Source organism: Cervus elaphus, chromosome 27 (genome assembly GCF_910594005.1).
Source record: "Cervus elaphus chromosome 27, mCerEla1.1, whole genome shotgun sequence".
Lineage (NCBI taxonomy): Eukaryota > Metazoa > Chordata > Mammalia > Artiodactyla > Cervidae > Cervus > Cervus elaphus.
Window position 1 is genome coordinate 26,806,555 of NC_057841.1, and position 16,882 is coordinate 26,823,436.

General features: G+C 34.6%; 1 protein-coding gene across 7 annotated transcripts in view; it reads left to right on the forward strand.

The window, feature by feature from the left end:
- NOL4 (nucleolar protein 4) overlaps positions 1-16,882 on the forward strand; it is a 452,815-nt gene that overhangs the window by 144,530 nt on the left and 291,403 nt on the right. For all 7 annotated transcript variants that reach the window (XM_043889495.1, XM_043889501.1, XM_043889496.1 and 4 more), the window contains 3 exons: positions 1,213-1,324; positions 2,565-2,677; positions 7,832-7,964. In XM_043889495.1, coding sequence (XP_043745430.1) covers positions 1,213-1,324; positions 2,565-2,677; positions 7,832-7,964 — 358 coding nt within the window. The remainder of the gene's footprint in view (positions 1-1,212; positions 1,325-2,564; positions 2,678-7,831; positions 7,965-16,882) is intronic.

The window sequence follows — 16,882 nt, forward strand, 5'->3', positions numbered from 1 at the left end:
CTGATTTTCATGTGAAATCCAGGGTAAAATACCCTTTATAATTTTGGATTTTATTATGTGAGGTTTCCTTGATGCCGTGGTCCTTCTGCAGCCTGGATAAGCAAAAGTTTCCCCCGTTAACATGGAAGGACCTGTGCAGATTTGTACTCAGTCGAACACAAGATGCCTATTTTCCTTCCTTTCTACAAACTTAAAATATATCAGTGTTCATAACAGCTCTACATGCACCTGAGATACTGTTATGGCACTTATATCTAATTTACAACTCATTTATTCCTCCTGCTTATCTCGTATTTCATGGACCAGTGTCAGTGTTAGTATGGTGGAAAACTAATGCCCTAATCAGACTCCCTAGCAGCCCTGTCAGAGTTAGTGTCGGGTTTTATTTAGTGATGGTTAGCAGTCTGTCAGTTTCACTTCCAGAATCTTTGCTTTGATGAGAGAAATACCTTGGTTTTTGAAAAGTCAGTATTTAAAGAATCACTGATAAGAATATTGATTTTTAATTTGATTCTAGATCACGGTTCTGAAAAGAGAAGCTCTGGGTAGGGTGCTGGAAAAGTGGCTCTGACCCCTCAGTGTGACATAGATTATGAAAAACTGATGTAAAATAACAGATAAAAAATTGGTGGCCAGAATGCATTCCAGGTGTGTCATTTTCTGTGGAAAGGATGATTCACTGCAGCAAATAGATAACATGAGTTCTGTTCAGATTATTTTTTTTTTTAATTTTTACTGAAAATACTTTAAAAAGCAATCATGAAGACCTGCTTATTACTGCAAAATCTAAAGTTTATTGTTTCTCCTTGGGGCTAAATTTTTAAAAGCATATGTAAAATTGGATACTATGTTAATGGTGCAAGCAATGAGTTTAATTGCCAAAACCATGGGGCCAATTTTAATAAGGAAAATTCACCTGACTATCTGTACCCTGTGATTGTTTTTCCTAAAAGAAATGCAGAAATAGAAACGGATCTCCATCCAGATGTGGCTCCTTTTCCTCCACATCACATTCTTAGTGATTATTAAGAGACACGCAATCAAGTTGGATAGATATTTCTTGAAATGATGCATGGTATGCAATGCATGCTTTCATTGTGCTTCCTGCCATTATGGAATAATGCGTCTTATTTGGAAATACAGTGATCACTTCTGTTGAATCATGCCCAGTCCGTTTGTATAGTAACACCCCTGTTTTGTGAATCATTTCAGATTTCAGAGAGCTATGCCTTCCTACCAAGAGAAGCGGTGACACGATTTCTAATGAGCTGCTCAGAGTGCCAGAAAAGAATGCATTTAAACCCAGATGGAACAGATCATAAAGGTAGCCGCAGTGTCAAATAGTGAGATTTCAAGTAATTTTATTCATAATGGCAATTTATAGCCCACATTTTTTGAAGAATGTGGTAGAATGAAACAGTTCAACAAGTCAAATAATCTCATTTATTCAAATAGGAACCAGTAAATCCACTTACAAAGCAATGCAATGCCCTTCTTCAAATGAAAGACAGTCTTAACTGTAGCAAATACTTTTTGTTCTATAATAATGTTTTAATTTACATTCACTGTGTGTATTTCATGGTGTTTTAACTATCTTCAGCAAGGAAATTGATGTTCCATCTCTGTTCTTTTAAATTTATCATTTTCTTATTTCTAAAAGTAATGAATAATAATTTTCTTTCACTGAAAATTTTTATAGAGAAGTTACTATTTGGCTTTGGCTTTGATTAAAAATTATTTGGATTATTTTCCTAATATATGAGTTTCTCACAGAGGTTAATCTCAAAGCTGTATTGAAGCTAGTCGATTCCCATGTGTTGGAGGTTGAATAGAATGGCAAAATATAAAAATAAAAAGCTTCCTTTTGGTCCTCATGTGGTCCACTTAGAAAGTAAGTGTGGGGACTTCCCTGATGGTCCAGTGGTTAAAACTATGAGCTCCCACTGCAAGTGTGAGAAGTGAAAGTGTTAGTATAGCCTGCCAGGCTCCTCTCTCCATGGAATTCTCTAGCCAAGAATACTGAAGTGGGTTGCCATTCCCTTCTCCAGAGGATCTTCCTGACCCAGGAATCAAACCTGAGTCTCCTGCATTGCAGGCAGATTCTTTACTGACTGAGACACCAGGGAAGCCCTGCCTTGGCTTCAATCCCTGGTTGGAGCATTAAGATCCCACATGCTGTGTGGCATGACCAAAAAAATGTGTATAGCAAAGGAGAAAAATACAAAAATACTGATGATTTTGTTTAACCACTATATTAGCTTCACTCATTGTTATCTAAGATATCAAAAAACTCACCTTGTAGTTAGAAATAACCAGTTTATCCGTAGTGCCATTTTGTCCCCAAACACCTTTATTGAACCTTGCCAATCATATATATATATATACACATATATGTGTGTGTGTGTGTGTATATATATATATTTATGCTCCATCTCTAATGCTACCAATCTCCTAAACACTTGGTATCTTACATCTTATTTCAATTTGAACAAACTAGATCATTCTGAAATTAGAGGTAGAGTACTGTATCACTTTCATTACCCATTAAAAATGTTTTATTACAGATAATGGAAAACCTCCCACTTTGGTGACCAGCATGATTGACTACAACATGCCAATTACCATGGCCTATATGAAGCACATGAAACTGCAGCTGCTAAACTCACAGCAAGAAGAGGTAAAATGAAAATATCTACCCTTATATCACAAGTCAGAATGAAGCTTGATAACCATGACTCTCATATTAAGCATGATGCCATTTTGAAGACAGTAATTTATTTTTTTAATAAAAGAAGTGTCAGTAGAACTGCACAGATGGAGAAACAGGCAGAAATTTTTAGTCGTCAACAGATTCCCTATCTGACCACATCCACCTTAGTATTGTGTGAAAACTTGTTCATTCTCCCCAAAGATTCATTTTCCTTCATAGCCTACCATCGAACTAACCTTGGTAAAGTGCTAGGAAGTTCAGGGTAAAGTATTCCAAATAAGTGTGTATCCTGGGAAATTATAAGATTAAGGCTATTTTACCTGGAAATCAGAAAGTTAAGTTCCATAGGTATTTCAAGTATGACCATTTCAAATCATCCAAATCTTCTGTATATTTTAAAGTTGTTTTTCAATTAACCATTATTCTGTGTATTTGTATACTTCTCTGAATCATTCTTAACTAGAAATGTTTTGATGTTTCAGATTATTTTATTTAATTTGCATAGTAAAATTCTGGCAATGAGCTTGTTGACATATATTAGACACAGAATAAATATTTTTTAAATATTCTTCTCCAAGATACTGACTAACCAGTTTGGTTGAAGTATCTCAAAAGCAGGGACTAAGTTGTATACAAACCCTGTGTATATTCCCCAAATACTTCTAATAGTGTGGTTTAGTAAATCCTTCTTAATTAGTTAGTAGCCATTAGTTAACATACACACTCAAAGTATCTATATTAGAAATAGTTTCTCAGGCTAATATATTCTCTCCTTTTTGAAATTTCTCTGGAAGAGGAAATGTAGTTAAATACTTATTTTTAAGTATGACATTACTTAGTGAGGTATTAAATTCTTTTATGATTATTTGGTTAACTTTGTTCATAAAGCTCAAATCAAATTTTTTATTTTCCTCTTTATGTCAGCAGGTTTAATCTCAAAACTGTGTTTATGAAATTATTTTATCTCAAAAGACTTTATGAAAAGTATATTCTTTAAGAACATCTGTATTAGTGCCATGGTGATATCAGATTCCATATTATCAGATAGATATATATAAGTAATTAACTCATAATAAAGCCATTCAAAGACAGGAAAAGTAGTTAAGAAAATGTTACTATTTATCCATCTCCAAGAATGAAAATATTATTGCCATGATTCATCACACAATTGAAAATCATTTTTTAAAAACCCATAAACTAGTTAGAGCTGTCAAATTATTTGTAGGAAACTCATTTATATATTGATATGTTTATTAATAGGCCAAAGAGTAAGATTAACTTTGAGACAGCAGAACCCACATATGCTAAGTCCTTCTGGCTTCTAAAAAATCCTGAGTAGTTCACATAAAAAAAAAAAAATGGATTCTTTTAAATGATAATTGGACTAGGAAAACAACTCTTATCCTTACATTTTAAAAATTCTACCTTGGGTGTACATTGTCTTAAAACTATTTAGCTAAATGATGAATTATATTACTTACAAAATTTTGGAAATTGTGATCATTGAAAGAATGAAAAGTGGTTAAATAAGTTGTAAAAATGGAAATCAAGTGAGATCTCCCTTTTGTAGTAAGTTATATTTAAATTTAATAAATGTTTAATCAACTACCTTAACCAATATTTATTGAGTACCTTCTTATGTAATTGTCAGTCTTATAGGCAGTGGAAATAAACAGTGAATAAACTGACAAAATCCTTGCCTTTATTAAGCTTATCTTCTAGTGGTGGTGGGGGACAGACCATAAAGGAAATAAATGATGAAAGTATGTATGTGAGATGATACTAAATGCTAGTAAGAGAAATAAAGACAGCCAGGAATGGGAGTTCCTTTAAAATTACAAAATACTGTATCCAAAGTAAGATCAACCTTCTTTCAAACTGTTGATGAGAATTTAAACCACAACAGACTTTTTGGGAGAGAGTTTGGCAATAATTAATTTAAAACTTTAAAAAGTTGTTTATATGCTTTAACTAGAAATTTATACTAAGGAATTTGATATATAAAACAATTTACATATTAGGATGTTTATTGCATTGCTAATGGTAATGACTGGAAATATCTAACAATGAGAAATAGTTGAATCTGCAACTATTTCATGGTAGCCTCTACCCATACAGGGATATTGAAATTTAACCAAAATTAAATTAGCTAAAATTAAATTTTCAGTGCCTTAGTCACACTAGCTACATTGATCAGCCATAATGTGCAGTTTGTATAAACCATTCTGTAGAACAGACACTGCAGCGTCACTCTTTGTATCTAGTTTCTCTTTAAACATACACATAGCCTCACACACATACTTTTTTCATGTAGATACACTTATATATCTTTCCTAATACATTTATATAGCTTCTCTGATAGCTCAGTTGGTAAAGAGTCCATCTGCAATGCAGGAGACCCCAGTTCCATTCCTGGGTTGGGAAGATCCCCTAGAGAAGGGAAACGCTACCCACTCCAGTATTCTGGCCTGGAGAATTCCATTGACCATATGGGGCCGCAGAGAGTCAGACACGACTGAGTGCCTTCACTTTCACATTTACATCGGGGCTTCTCAAGTGGTGCTAGTGGTAAAGAATCCTTCTGCCAATGCAGGAGACCCAGGAGACATGGTTTTCATCCCTGGGTGGGGAAGATCCCCTGGAGGAAGAAGTGGGAACCCACCCCAGGATTCTCGCTTTGATAATCCCATGGGCAGAAGAGCCTGGCAGCCTACAGCCCATGGGGTCTCAAAGAATCAGACATGCCTGAGCGATTGAGCACACACATACACACACACACACACACACACACACATATTAAATACAAATCTCTCTCTCACACACATATACACTTATCATGCAAATAATATTTTACTAGACTGCATCTAGCTAGCTCTTTGTAGTGCATATAATAAACACTTTTATAAAGACTCTTCATAAAGTATCTACAACTACTTTATAAACACAGATTGATTGTCTTTACCATTACATTTAAGTTCATTTTTGTGTGTGTTCATGTATAATAAATATAAATCTTATATACTGTTGAATTTGTTGCACATTCTATATAACAGTATCAAACAGCTTTGCGCTTATTATGTATCTGATGTTGTTTTAACTACTTGAAGTATAATATAGCCTCTCAATCATTACACAGCCTTATGAAGTTGATACTATTTTTATTATCCCCATTTTATAGGTGAGGAAACTGAGGCACAGAAATGTTAGGTAACTTGCTTAAGGTAACACATCTAATAGGTGGTAGAGCATAGATCTGAATCCAGGCAGTGTGGCTCCAGAGAATGTGCTCTAAAATAATATATTACAGACAATATATATAGTATATTTAATGGATATTCATATCATCAAGCTATGTGTATGTACTATGTGCATATATGGTGCACATTGATAACATGTATGTGTGCACTGAATTCTATTATTTTTTCTTCTTTGAACATAAATATTTATTTCAGATGCTTTGGATTTTTTGTAGAATTTAGAATTGGAGAAAACATAATGTCCCAAGAGAGGGCATGTGGCTGGGAGAAGTCTATGTGGCTGATGGCCCAGAGGCCTCCCAGCGTGGAATTTCCTTGCTAAATTAGTGGCTCAGACAGTAAAGCGTCTGCCTACAATGTGGGAGACCCAGGTTCAATCCCTGGGTCAGGAAGATCCTCTGGAGATGGAAATTACAACCCACTCCAGTACTCTTGCCTGGAAAATCCCATGGAGGGAGGAGCGTGGTAGGCTACAGGCCATGTGGTCTCAAAGAGTCGGACACGACTGAGCGACTTCACTTTCACTTTCAGGGCTCCTTGGTAGACCCAGACAATATCAGAACCTTTGATAGAGGAAGAACACCCAGATACCTGGGTCTGACATTAGGGTCAGAATGCCCATTGTTAGTGTGCTAGAATGTTCCTGTTTCCTGACCATAGCCATTTCTTCACTGATGCTAAGATGTCATTTATGAAGCCAAGGGAACACTTTCTATTCAAAGAAGCTCTTTTCTCAAGCCTGGGTGACATCATAATGAGTCCCAGTTCTGGTGTATAATAGTGTGGTCAGTTATCTAACTGCTCTGTGCCTCAATTTCACAATGTGTTAACTGGGTAAATGCTGGGTAAATTTCACAACGCATTAACTGGGTAAATGCTAACTCACAGGTTGGATGAAGCTGACATAAGTGAACAACTAAATAACAGAGTCTGTGATATAATTAGCAGTACTACTGCTGCTGCTACTGATAATCATTGCATCCGTGTTAAACTTTGAGATCAAATATTTATGAGTTGAAGTTAAACCTGGTAGTTTCAGTGAAACATTTTTGGTATTTGACACAAGTTTCTCAGGCCTTTTTGCCTACATAAGCGTACAGCATCTGTCTGAAAATCAGTTCTTCCAAATGAATTTGCTTCCAGAAAATGATTATAGCAACATAGCATATATTTATTTTAACTTAATATTTGATAGATTTTTTGATGAATTGACAATTTGGCAGCTTTGCCTTTTGGGAATTTAGCCATTTGCTGATCTGGCTTTTGGTTGAAGTTTGGCTTCTGAATCTTTTGTACTTTACCTTAGAACTTTTTGTTGTAATGCCGTTTGTATTCCCTTGCAAGGAAGAAAGGCTGTACTAAGGTTAACTTGTTTTCTGACTAATGAGGACTTTGAATCTAAACATGTAGATTTTTCTTTAAGTAGATTCTATTCTGTTTGCCAATAAAAATTTTTCAGTTCAGATTTTTTATTACAGTGTCAGATTTTTGCTTATAATATTTTATTGTCATTAAAAATCAAAACGTGTTTCTTTTTATGCTATATTTTGTGACTGACTCTTAGAAAGTTTTTTAATAATTAAAAAAATACATTCCTTCATTATTCAGATAATTCTTCAACTACATCCTTCCTAAATACATTACTTTAAACCTTTTACATCTTCCTGTGTACAAGACACGTTGAATCTTCACAAGTCTTCATGTCTTATTTGTTATTTCAAGCATCTATTCATGTTAACATTTAACTGAGCCCCATAAAAGCTTACTTACTGGCTAAACTTTAATTGATCCTATAGATAAAATAGTCATTATCTGAGTATATTATATTTTATGGTACTTGATGATATGTTAAAACCATTTTCAGGATGAAAGTTCAATAGAAAGTGATGAATTTGATATGAGTGATTCAACACGGATGTCAGCTGTGAATTCTGACCTCAGCTCCAATCTTGAGGAAAGAATGCAAAGTCCCCAGGCTCTTCATGGCCAACAAGATGGTAAGCCTTTCAAAGTGAGCAAACAAAACAATAACATAATCCTGGATCAGAATTGATTAAAACAACCGCTTCTTACGCTGGTGGTAATTTTTTATCTGTTCCTATGGAGACTTTTTTTCTGTACATTCAGGTTATGTTATCCATGTCATTATTCTTAGATTCAACTACTTGGATTAAAACTGTAAATGCAAGTTATAAAATTTAAGCTTGCCCATGTTTTGCACTCTGAGCTTACAATGAGTTACATTAGTGGACTTTGGGTTTCTGTGATGTTTTCTAGCTTTGGTTTCTTGGACCATTATTCTCCTGACTGAATAAAAGAGTTTAGTAATGGTCAGAGATTAATTAGGATGTTTTGATTTTACTAAAAGACAAAGGAATAGCCAAAAAACAATTGCTTTAAAGAACAATTTTACCATAGTGATTTTGCTGGGTAAGAAGATTTTTGCTGCGATTTTGAGCTGTTTTATTCAGCTCTAAAGGAAAGAATGATCATGATCTTTCATTCCTGGGTCTGTTGATGATTCCTGAGTCATTGCACTGTCCTTGATAAAGCAGTTAAGGTTGAGAAAACTGGACATATAGAGAAGGCTTAGCAATGAACACTTTAGGTCTAGTATATTCAGAGATTTTTTAAAAACTATCTTTGTAAAAATAATATCCTGTATGCAAGGAACTGTTCCTTATTTGGTAATTGCGGATAAAAATTCAGGGTTACAAATAGAAGGAAATTGTCCAATTTTATTCAGGAATAGTTTATTATTCCTGTAATTAACAAATTTACATGAGATTTTTGACTGTGTATTTTTATGCCTGCATCTGTTGATAGCAAATAAAGCTCTTTACTTGTTTTCTCTGATAACTTGATTTAAAAACTGGTTGCACAAGATTGCTGCATTTCTAGCTGCTGTTAGTGTTCTTATGTTGTCAAGCGAGAAATCCCTAGTTTTAATCGGAAAGTCTTTAAAAATGTGAGGGCGGACTTGTGTTCCCACTTCAGATGAATCTAAGAGATGCTGGTGTCCTTGTTGATGTGAGTCACAAAGAAGGAGCAGGACACTGGTCATCAGTGGCTTTAAAATCACATTTTTTTCATTACATAGTAAAACAGCTTTTGCAATAGCAAAGATGCTTATTTGGGAAATTTCTAAGAATATAGTTCTTCTGGTGTGGATATAAATTGCCTTTTTTCTTCTAAAATATTAGTAGATTTTCAGATTTTGTTTTTTAATGAAAAATGTGTAGCACTAGAATAATGGAATAACCATATATATGTGTGTAATTGGGTGGGTGTGTATCACTCTATTAACATTATTCACATGATTTGCCTGACCATCATCTTCTTTACTCCTTAATTTTGGAGATCATAATAATAAGAGGATATCTCTCATGAGGAAAATCTTTTGTTTTCTTGATTGAAGTCTATTATGGATCTTTGGCTAGGAGACAGTTGATGTGACATAAATATATGTTGATTTTAATAAAATGTGGAGGAATAATGTCAAATATTACTCCGTCTTAGGAGAAGGCGTTGATGCCTTTCTCATTGTACGCTGACGTATGCATCAAGGCTAGGGACACACCTAGTAGTTTCTTCTCCGGCCTCAGCCTCAGCCTTCCCTTACATGTTCAATGCCTTCTCCTTACACTTCTCTTGCAATCACCTCTTCTTCCTCCCGCATCACAGGTTTTCCCCAGCATCAGCACACACACATGGTGTAATGAAGACCCTCCTTAGGAGACCCGCATTGATCCCGCTGTGTCCCTGCATTCATTGTCCTTTTCTCTGCCCCACCCCCACAATACTCTTTACTGCAAAACTGAGAACCTGTCTCATCTCCTCTTCCTCACTCTACTCTTCCCGGCTCGTCTCAGGCAGGCTTTCATCCTCAGCGCCCCATTCTACTTGCTCTTGTGAGTGCTACCGGCAGTCTTCATGAGGCCTGATTCTTTGATGCGACCTTAGTCCTCATCTTTCTCATTACTAATACCAAAGGATCGCACACCATTTGCCTCCTGGTGGGCCTGTCTCTGGGTTCCTTTTTCATTGTCTAGTTCAATAGATGGTGGAGTGTGCTGGGGTGCAGCCCTCCTCTGTCTCCTCTTCTGTGCTCACTGCCTAGACGATCACATCAAATCACTTGGCTTTCATTATGATCTGTACCCTGATGAGTCTCACATTTGCCTCTCCAAGCCCTGATATCTTTCTTGAGCTCGGGGCTCTTGCCTCCTCTCTATTACCTAAATTTTAACGTTCTTCACAGGATTTATCAGGGTATGAAATGATATTATTTTTCTTACCAGCTGTTTTTCTTCTATATTATAAATATCATATTAATTAGGGGATCTTTTGTGCTTTTGATTTCCTTTCAGTTTCTCCATTTGACATACTTCTTAAATAGTCTATTATGTAAATAATTTTGCTCCATTATGTAAATCTAACTTTTCACCATAATCCTGATTTGTCACATACATTTTGCATATTTTTTTGTAATTTTCTTTTCTCTTTCTCCCTGACAGTGGCATTCTCATAGGTAACCCATACTGACAAACTATCGTTCCTCAATTTCTCTGTACACACACACACACATATACACGCACACACACACACTTACACACAGATGTACATACTCAGAAGGTTTTGTCATTTTATAAAAATAGGTTAAATCATTTACAGTAGCTTGTTTCTTGCTTTTTTCATCCATATTACCTTTTTTAAGAGCTTCTTGAATACTGAGATGTATATACAGTATGTGTGAGTGCATGCTCAGTCATGTCAGGTCTGTGACCCCCATGGACTGTAGCCCACCAGGCTCTTCTGTCCATGACATTTCCCTGGCAAGAATACAGGAGTCGGTTGCCATTTCCTCCTGCAGGGGATCTTCCTGACCCAGGGATCAAACCCACATCTCCTGGTTCCCTGCATTGGCAGGTGGATTCTTTACCACTGTGCTACCTGGGAAGCCCGTATATACAGTCTAATGTTCAGTAAAAAAAGATAGGGTCCCTATGCCTTTAATTAACACACAATCTAAAGGAATAAAAGTATACATATACCATTTGCTTTTGGTTACAGTTCGTTGAGCCAATGTGGGAAAAGTCCTGCCTCTGTAAAAATAAGAATTCGTGCTACTAAAACTTTTAACTTGGTGTCTCCTTGAAATCAGTGGGCATTTGAGTACTAGGACTGCCTTGGGTCTGGGGGTGTATTGCTTTCCTGTGGATAATATGCTTTGATCTGTAGCAGTCAGTGGGTAAGGACTTATGATGTAACATATCCAATTATGGAAGCAACCCAAACACAGCCTCAATATAGAGTAGTCTAGTCCAGGGATTTTGAAGCATCCCTGGCCTCCACCCACTATGTACCAGTGTTGCTTACCTCCAACCATGACAATCAAAAATGTTTATAGACCCTGAAAATGTCCTGTGCATGCCAAAGTTAAGGACACTACATCCCTGATGTAGGCAGAGAAGGACCATCTCGGTAATGATCCAATAAGATGAATATTAAGAGGGCAGTGGAGAGAAGTTTAGAAATGGAAATTGGAGAGAAGGCTAGGAAATATGAAAGTATGAAACTCCAGTTAAATATTCATAAAATATGAACAATATAAAAATTTTAAAGCTAAAATGTTCTATTTTCTTTAGTACTAAGTAATTACTTTAAGGTATTATTGTAAAGAAATTGAAATAGCACATTGTCAGTTTTCAGGACTCTTTCCCATAATTATAACACAGTTAAGTGTAACAGTGTGTTATTGGACATAGTGAGCAAAAACTTCTTTGGTTCTCATCTCACATGGTAGTGGAAGATTTTTAAATCTCTTCAATATCAAGGGAAAGAAAGAATATGAAATGTAAATCAGTTCGTAGATATAACTATATAATGCACATAGGAAAAAGAGAGGAAAAGAAGGGAAATATCTTGCCATCAGACTAGATAATTAGGTGAAAGTGAAGAAAATACAAACCAGAATGATGAATTTGATAAGAAAAAAGTGTGTCAAAATTGATGTGTAATATTCAATTTCTTTTACTTATTTTCAGTTTATAATGCCCTAACTCAATTAAAATATAAAATTGCACAGAAACCTTGAATCTTTGTATAGGAAATATTTCACCCTCATTAAAAAAATTGAGGTATAATTTACATAACACATCATATTAGTTTTGATGTACAATATAACTATGTGTGTGATATATTACCAAATTATCTCTACAATAACTCTAGTTAACATCCATCACCTCATATAGTTACAATTTTTTTTTTCTTGTGACAACTTTTAAGATCTACCCTTTGAACAATTTCCAAATTACAGTGCAGTATTATTAACTATAGGGCCCCATGCTGTACATTAAGTCCCTAGAATTTACTTATTTTAAATTGGAAGTTTGTTCCTTTTGACTACCTTCACCCATTTTTTCATTAAAGTATATTAAACTGTGTAAAACGTTTTTGCTATCTTCAATAATGCCTTTAGGATAAAGTTGTTTAACATATTACATAATCATTTGAGTTACTTAGGACACTGTGAGGTCCTTTAAGCTCTGGTGAAGTATCAGGGGCTTATTGTGCAACAGGTTCTTCTCTGTAGTGGTTGTGGCCCATGGAATTCCAAAATGCTCTCCTGGATCAAAAAGCTTAGAGGTGCTCTGTACTCGAATGTTCATCAGTTTATAAGTATTCTTGTTTTTCCATCTATTTCAATGGATTATAAATAGAAATGTCGCTTAAGGCTTATGTTGTCCAATCCTAGATCCTAGAAATTTGTGGGAACATGGACTAGCTCAAAATAGTATTCTTTTTTTAAATTATTTATTGGAATTGGTACCTAAAAATAGCTGATTCATTTTTTGTTGTTGTCTTAGGTAATTTATTATTAATAAAGAATATCTGGCAAAAGTGTTGGGTTTAGAAATAGACATAAAGATTCAGTTCACAATATTCAACTTCTTCTGATACAGAAATACTTTTCTAAGAAGCATCTGAATTACTATTCTGAGTTAATAACATATTGTATACTATTGATAGTTTTATAAGGGAAAATTTGTGCTTTATGAAACTCAAAAATATTATTAGATTATTACTAGCAAGGATTTCTGTATTTTTAAGTCACAACAAATTGTATTTTCCCTTTTGCCATTTTTGAAAGAGCTATAAGAATATAGGACTATAAAGAGAAGTTGAGGCATACCTTTCAAATCTTTGCACATTAGCTTATTTGCCTTTAAAAGTAAGAGATTACAATAGAAAAATTGTATACATTTCTCTTTGGCCCTCATTTTGTTTTATTTTGGTTGTGACATCACAGAATATATTGCTCTAAAAGGTGTTGAAGGTGCCTTATCTCTCAACTCAATGGAATTATATAGAGATATTTTTAACATAATTTTTGCAATATTTTGGTACTTCATTAATGTATCAATGACTTGTTTATTCATTAAAAATTAACAATGGCCATGTGCCAAGCAAAGTAGTGTAATGTCTAGAAACAATGAAAGAGGGAAAGAAACTTGTGAGGTAAGAATTCCCCTAAAGCGCACTGACATTTTCTTCATTTACTTAAGCTTTTACTTATAATTCCTGGAGAGACAAATGGCTACCCACTCCAGTGTTCTTGCCTGGAGAATTCCATGGACAGTGGAGCCAGACGGGCTACAGTCCATGGAATCGCAAAGAGTTGGACACGACTGTGCAAGTTTCACATCACTTACCTATGATAGAGTTCTAAATAATATATTCAAGGAGACTTTTTTCTTTCTAGTATATATTTTCTAATTTTAATAGCATTTAGAAATGCATCATTCATTTGCCAGAATTTGAAAACATTCCCCTTTCCACATATTTGTTTTCTAAAAAGGTTTTGATATGCTCCAATTGGTTAGGCTATTTTTGATACACAGAAAATAATTAATTGGAATTTAGTGGCTAATCTGCATACAATTATTAGAATATGGTGTATATGTATACAAACATAGTGTGTGTGTGTTTGTGTGTATATATATATATATATATATATCTTTTGCGTGTATGCTCAGTCATGTCTGACTCTTTGAGACCGCATGGCCCACCAGGCTCCTCTGTCCATGGGATTCTCCAGGCAAGAACACTGGAGTGGGTTGCCATTTCCTCCTCCAGGGGATCTTCCCCACCCAGGGGTCGAACCAGCATTGCCTGCATCTCCTGAATTGGCAGGAGGATTCTTTACCACTGAGCCACCTGGGAAGCCCATATACATCTTATAATAATGCTTAATTATAATAAACTTCAAAGAACTTTAGGTCTTACTGCTGAGAGGAGGTAAATTTTTTTGCATAAATATCAGTTTAATGAACATTAAATAATAATTTGCATAGGCTATTACTATAGTATAGGTAGTTCAGTACATTTTATTAATATTGCTCTTCAGTTTATTGAACTTAGCAGATACCATGTTTTTTACAACTTGCAGTTTATGGCAGCCCTGTGTCGAGCAAGTATATCAGTGCCAATTTTCCAGCAGCATTTGCTCACTTTTTGTCTCTGTCATATTCTGGTAATTCTTGTAATATTGCTATTTCTAACCTTTTTATTATTATTTGTTATGATGATCTGTGATCAGTGATTTCTGATGCAAAAGCTTAGTGATCAATATTACTATTGCAAACAGATGGACTCAACGAAAGTTTCAGATGATAGCATCTTTAGTATAAAGTATTTTTAAGTTATATCCATTATTTTTTGAGACATAATGCTATTGTATACTTAACTGACTGCTATATTGTATTTAGATAACTTTTATGTGCACCGGGAAACCAAAAAGTTCAAATGACTTGTTTTATTACAATACTCATTTTTAATGTGGTTGTCTTGAACTGAACCCATGTTATCTGCAAATAATAGGTAAACATTTTGCATTCTAATATCCGAACATGAACATGACATATTAGATTGAACCATATGAACTTGCCATATTGACTCAACCTAATAGTTCGAACTCCTGAATAACTTAAAATATTGATAGAGCATGAAAATTATTAAAGCAAGAAGTTTTTGAAATTGGGATATATTTCTGTTTCAGAACAAAGATGCATATGTACAGCAAGCATGTGCCTTGACTAGTAAATGTATAAGATGACCATAGTCTTGTTTTGAGTGTAAACATGGAAGGGAGTAAATATAAAAATAGCAATTTAGTTGTGAGGTAAATAACTGTGTAAAGCAATATTGCAGTGGCAGTCACATTTTTTCTCCTGTCCTTGTTTAGATTATATGCTGGACTGACAGCGTAGACTCCTACCTGGGGAACTTATTTTAAAAATACAGATTTAAAAAAAAAATACAGATTTAGGGCAACCCATCTCAGATGGGATGACTAAAGAAAAAGGATGGTGCACTGCTTCAGACTATAATTTTGAAGATACCACTCAAATTTCTGTCTGACAGTTTTGGAATATGAAGATGGCAACAGAATTGGGTCATGCAGGTATAGTTCATACTCAAATGCTGGTTTTGGTCATTGGTACCTTCTGTGTCAGGCTTCTCCAGTGACTTAACTGGTAAAGAATCTGCCTGCAATTCAGAGACCACCTCTAATACAGGAGACCCGAGTTTGATCCCTGGGTCGGGAAGATTCCCTGGAGAAGGGAATGGTTACCCACTCCGGTATTCTTGCCTGGGAAATCCCATGGACAGAGGAGACTGCCGGGCTGCAGTCTACGGGGTCACAGGAGTCGGACCTGACTAAGCGACTAAACCAACCACCAGCACTTTCTGAGTCTCTTTTCTGGTGAGGATCGTGTGAGTTTCCATGGGTTTCAGTTAAAATTGTCTTCTTCGTTATGAAATTTGCTGCACACTGCATTCTTTATTAGTTTAAAAAAATCTCTCTGCTAGTCTATTATATTTTACAGCCTACTGTATCTGAATATTGCACACACTGGGTTTAATTTAAGAAAACACACACGTGCAATTCTTTTTTACCACCCTGTGTACATGTGAATACAATTTTAGTAAAAATATGTTTGTGACTAAAATTGCATCTAATTTAGCTGAACAGAATAGTTTTTGGTAATTATTAAAGTATACAAAGCAGCAATAAAAAGAATGACTATTGGGCATTTAATTTAGTTGGAGAATCTAATAAAGCATGTTTTTAATAAAAATGATGTATAACAGGATATGTGATAGGAAATTAAATTTAGTAGTTAATTTTTAATGATGGTGACTGTTAAGTACAAAAGCTATTAAAATTTGTAAAGACTTAACATTAAATTCTCTGTAGATGTGTTGTCTTGAGTAAGGCATTTCCATTTTTCTACAAACTTTGTTTTCTTTTAACTGCTTCTAATTGTTCAGGAAATTTTGTACAAAGCAAAAATGGTTAAAAGAGTGTTGATATATTTTCTTTATACATAAATGGATTTAAGTTTTTGACTTCCAAAATTGAACCTATTCTTAGCTCTGTTTTCAGTTTTCTGTTCTCAGTTTTTAAGCTGAATATGTTTCTGTATTTAAAATACATGAAAATGATACAATGCTGCTTTTTTCCTTAAATTCTAATGCCTGATTAAAACATAATTTTTATAGTAAATTTATTGAATTAACTCTGGAATGAGGTAGTTAAGCTAATAATGTTTTTTGAGAGCTTTCTTTTCATTGCTGTTGCTCTATAAGTAATTATAATTTGCAGAAATATAATGTATTATTGTAAGCTGTGTTGAGAAAATCATTAATTAATTGTAAGGAATGTTACTTTGATTTAGTGGAAATTTTGATTGCTAGATTTTTGTGTAATATTATTATGCTTGTGTATGCGTCTTGGTGTGAGTGTATTTAATCATTTGAAATAGCTTTTAAGTAGCAATTCTCTATTTCTGAAAGCAGAAGAAGAAATAGCAACTTACGTATAAAGATTAAGTATGAAGAAAAGATG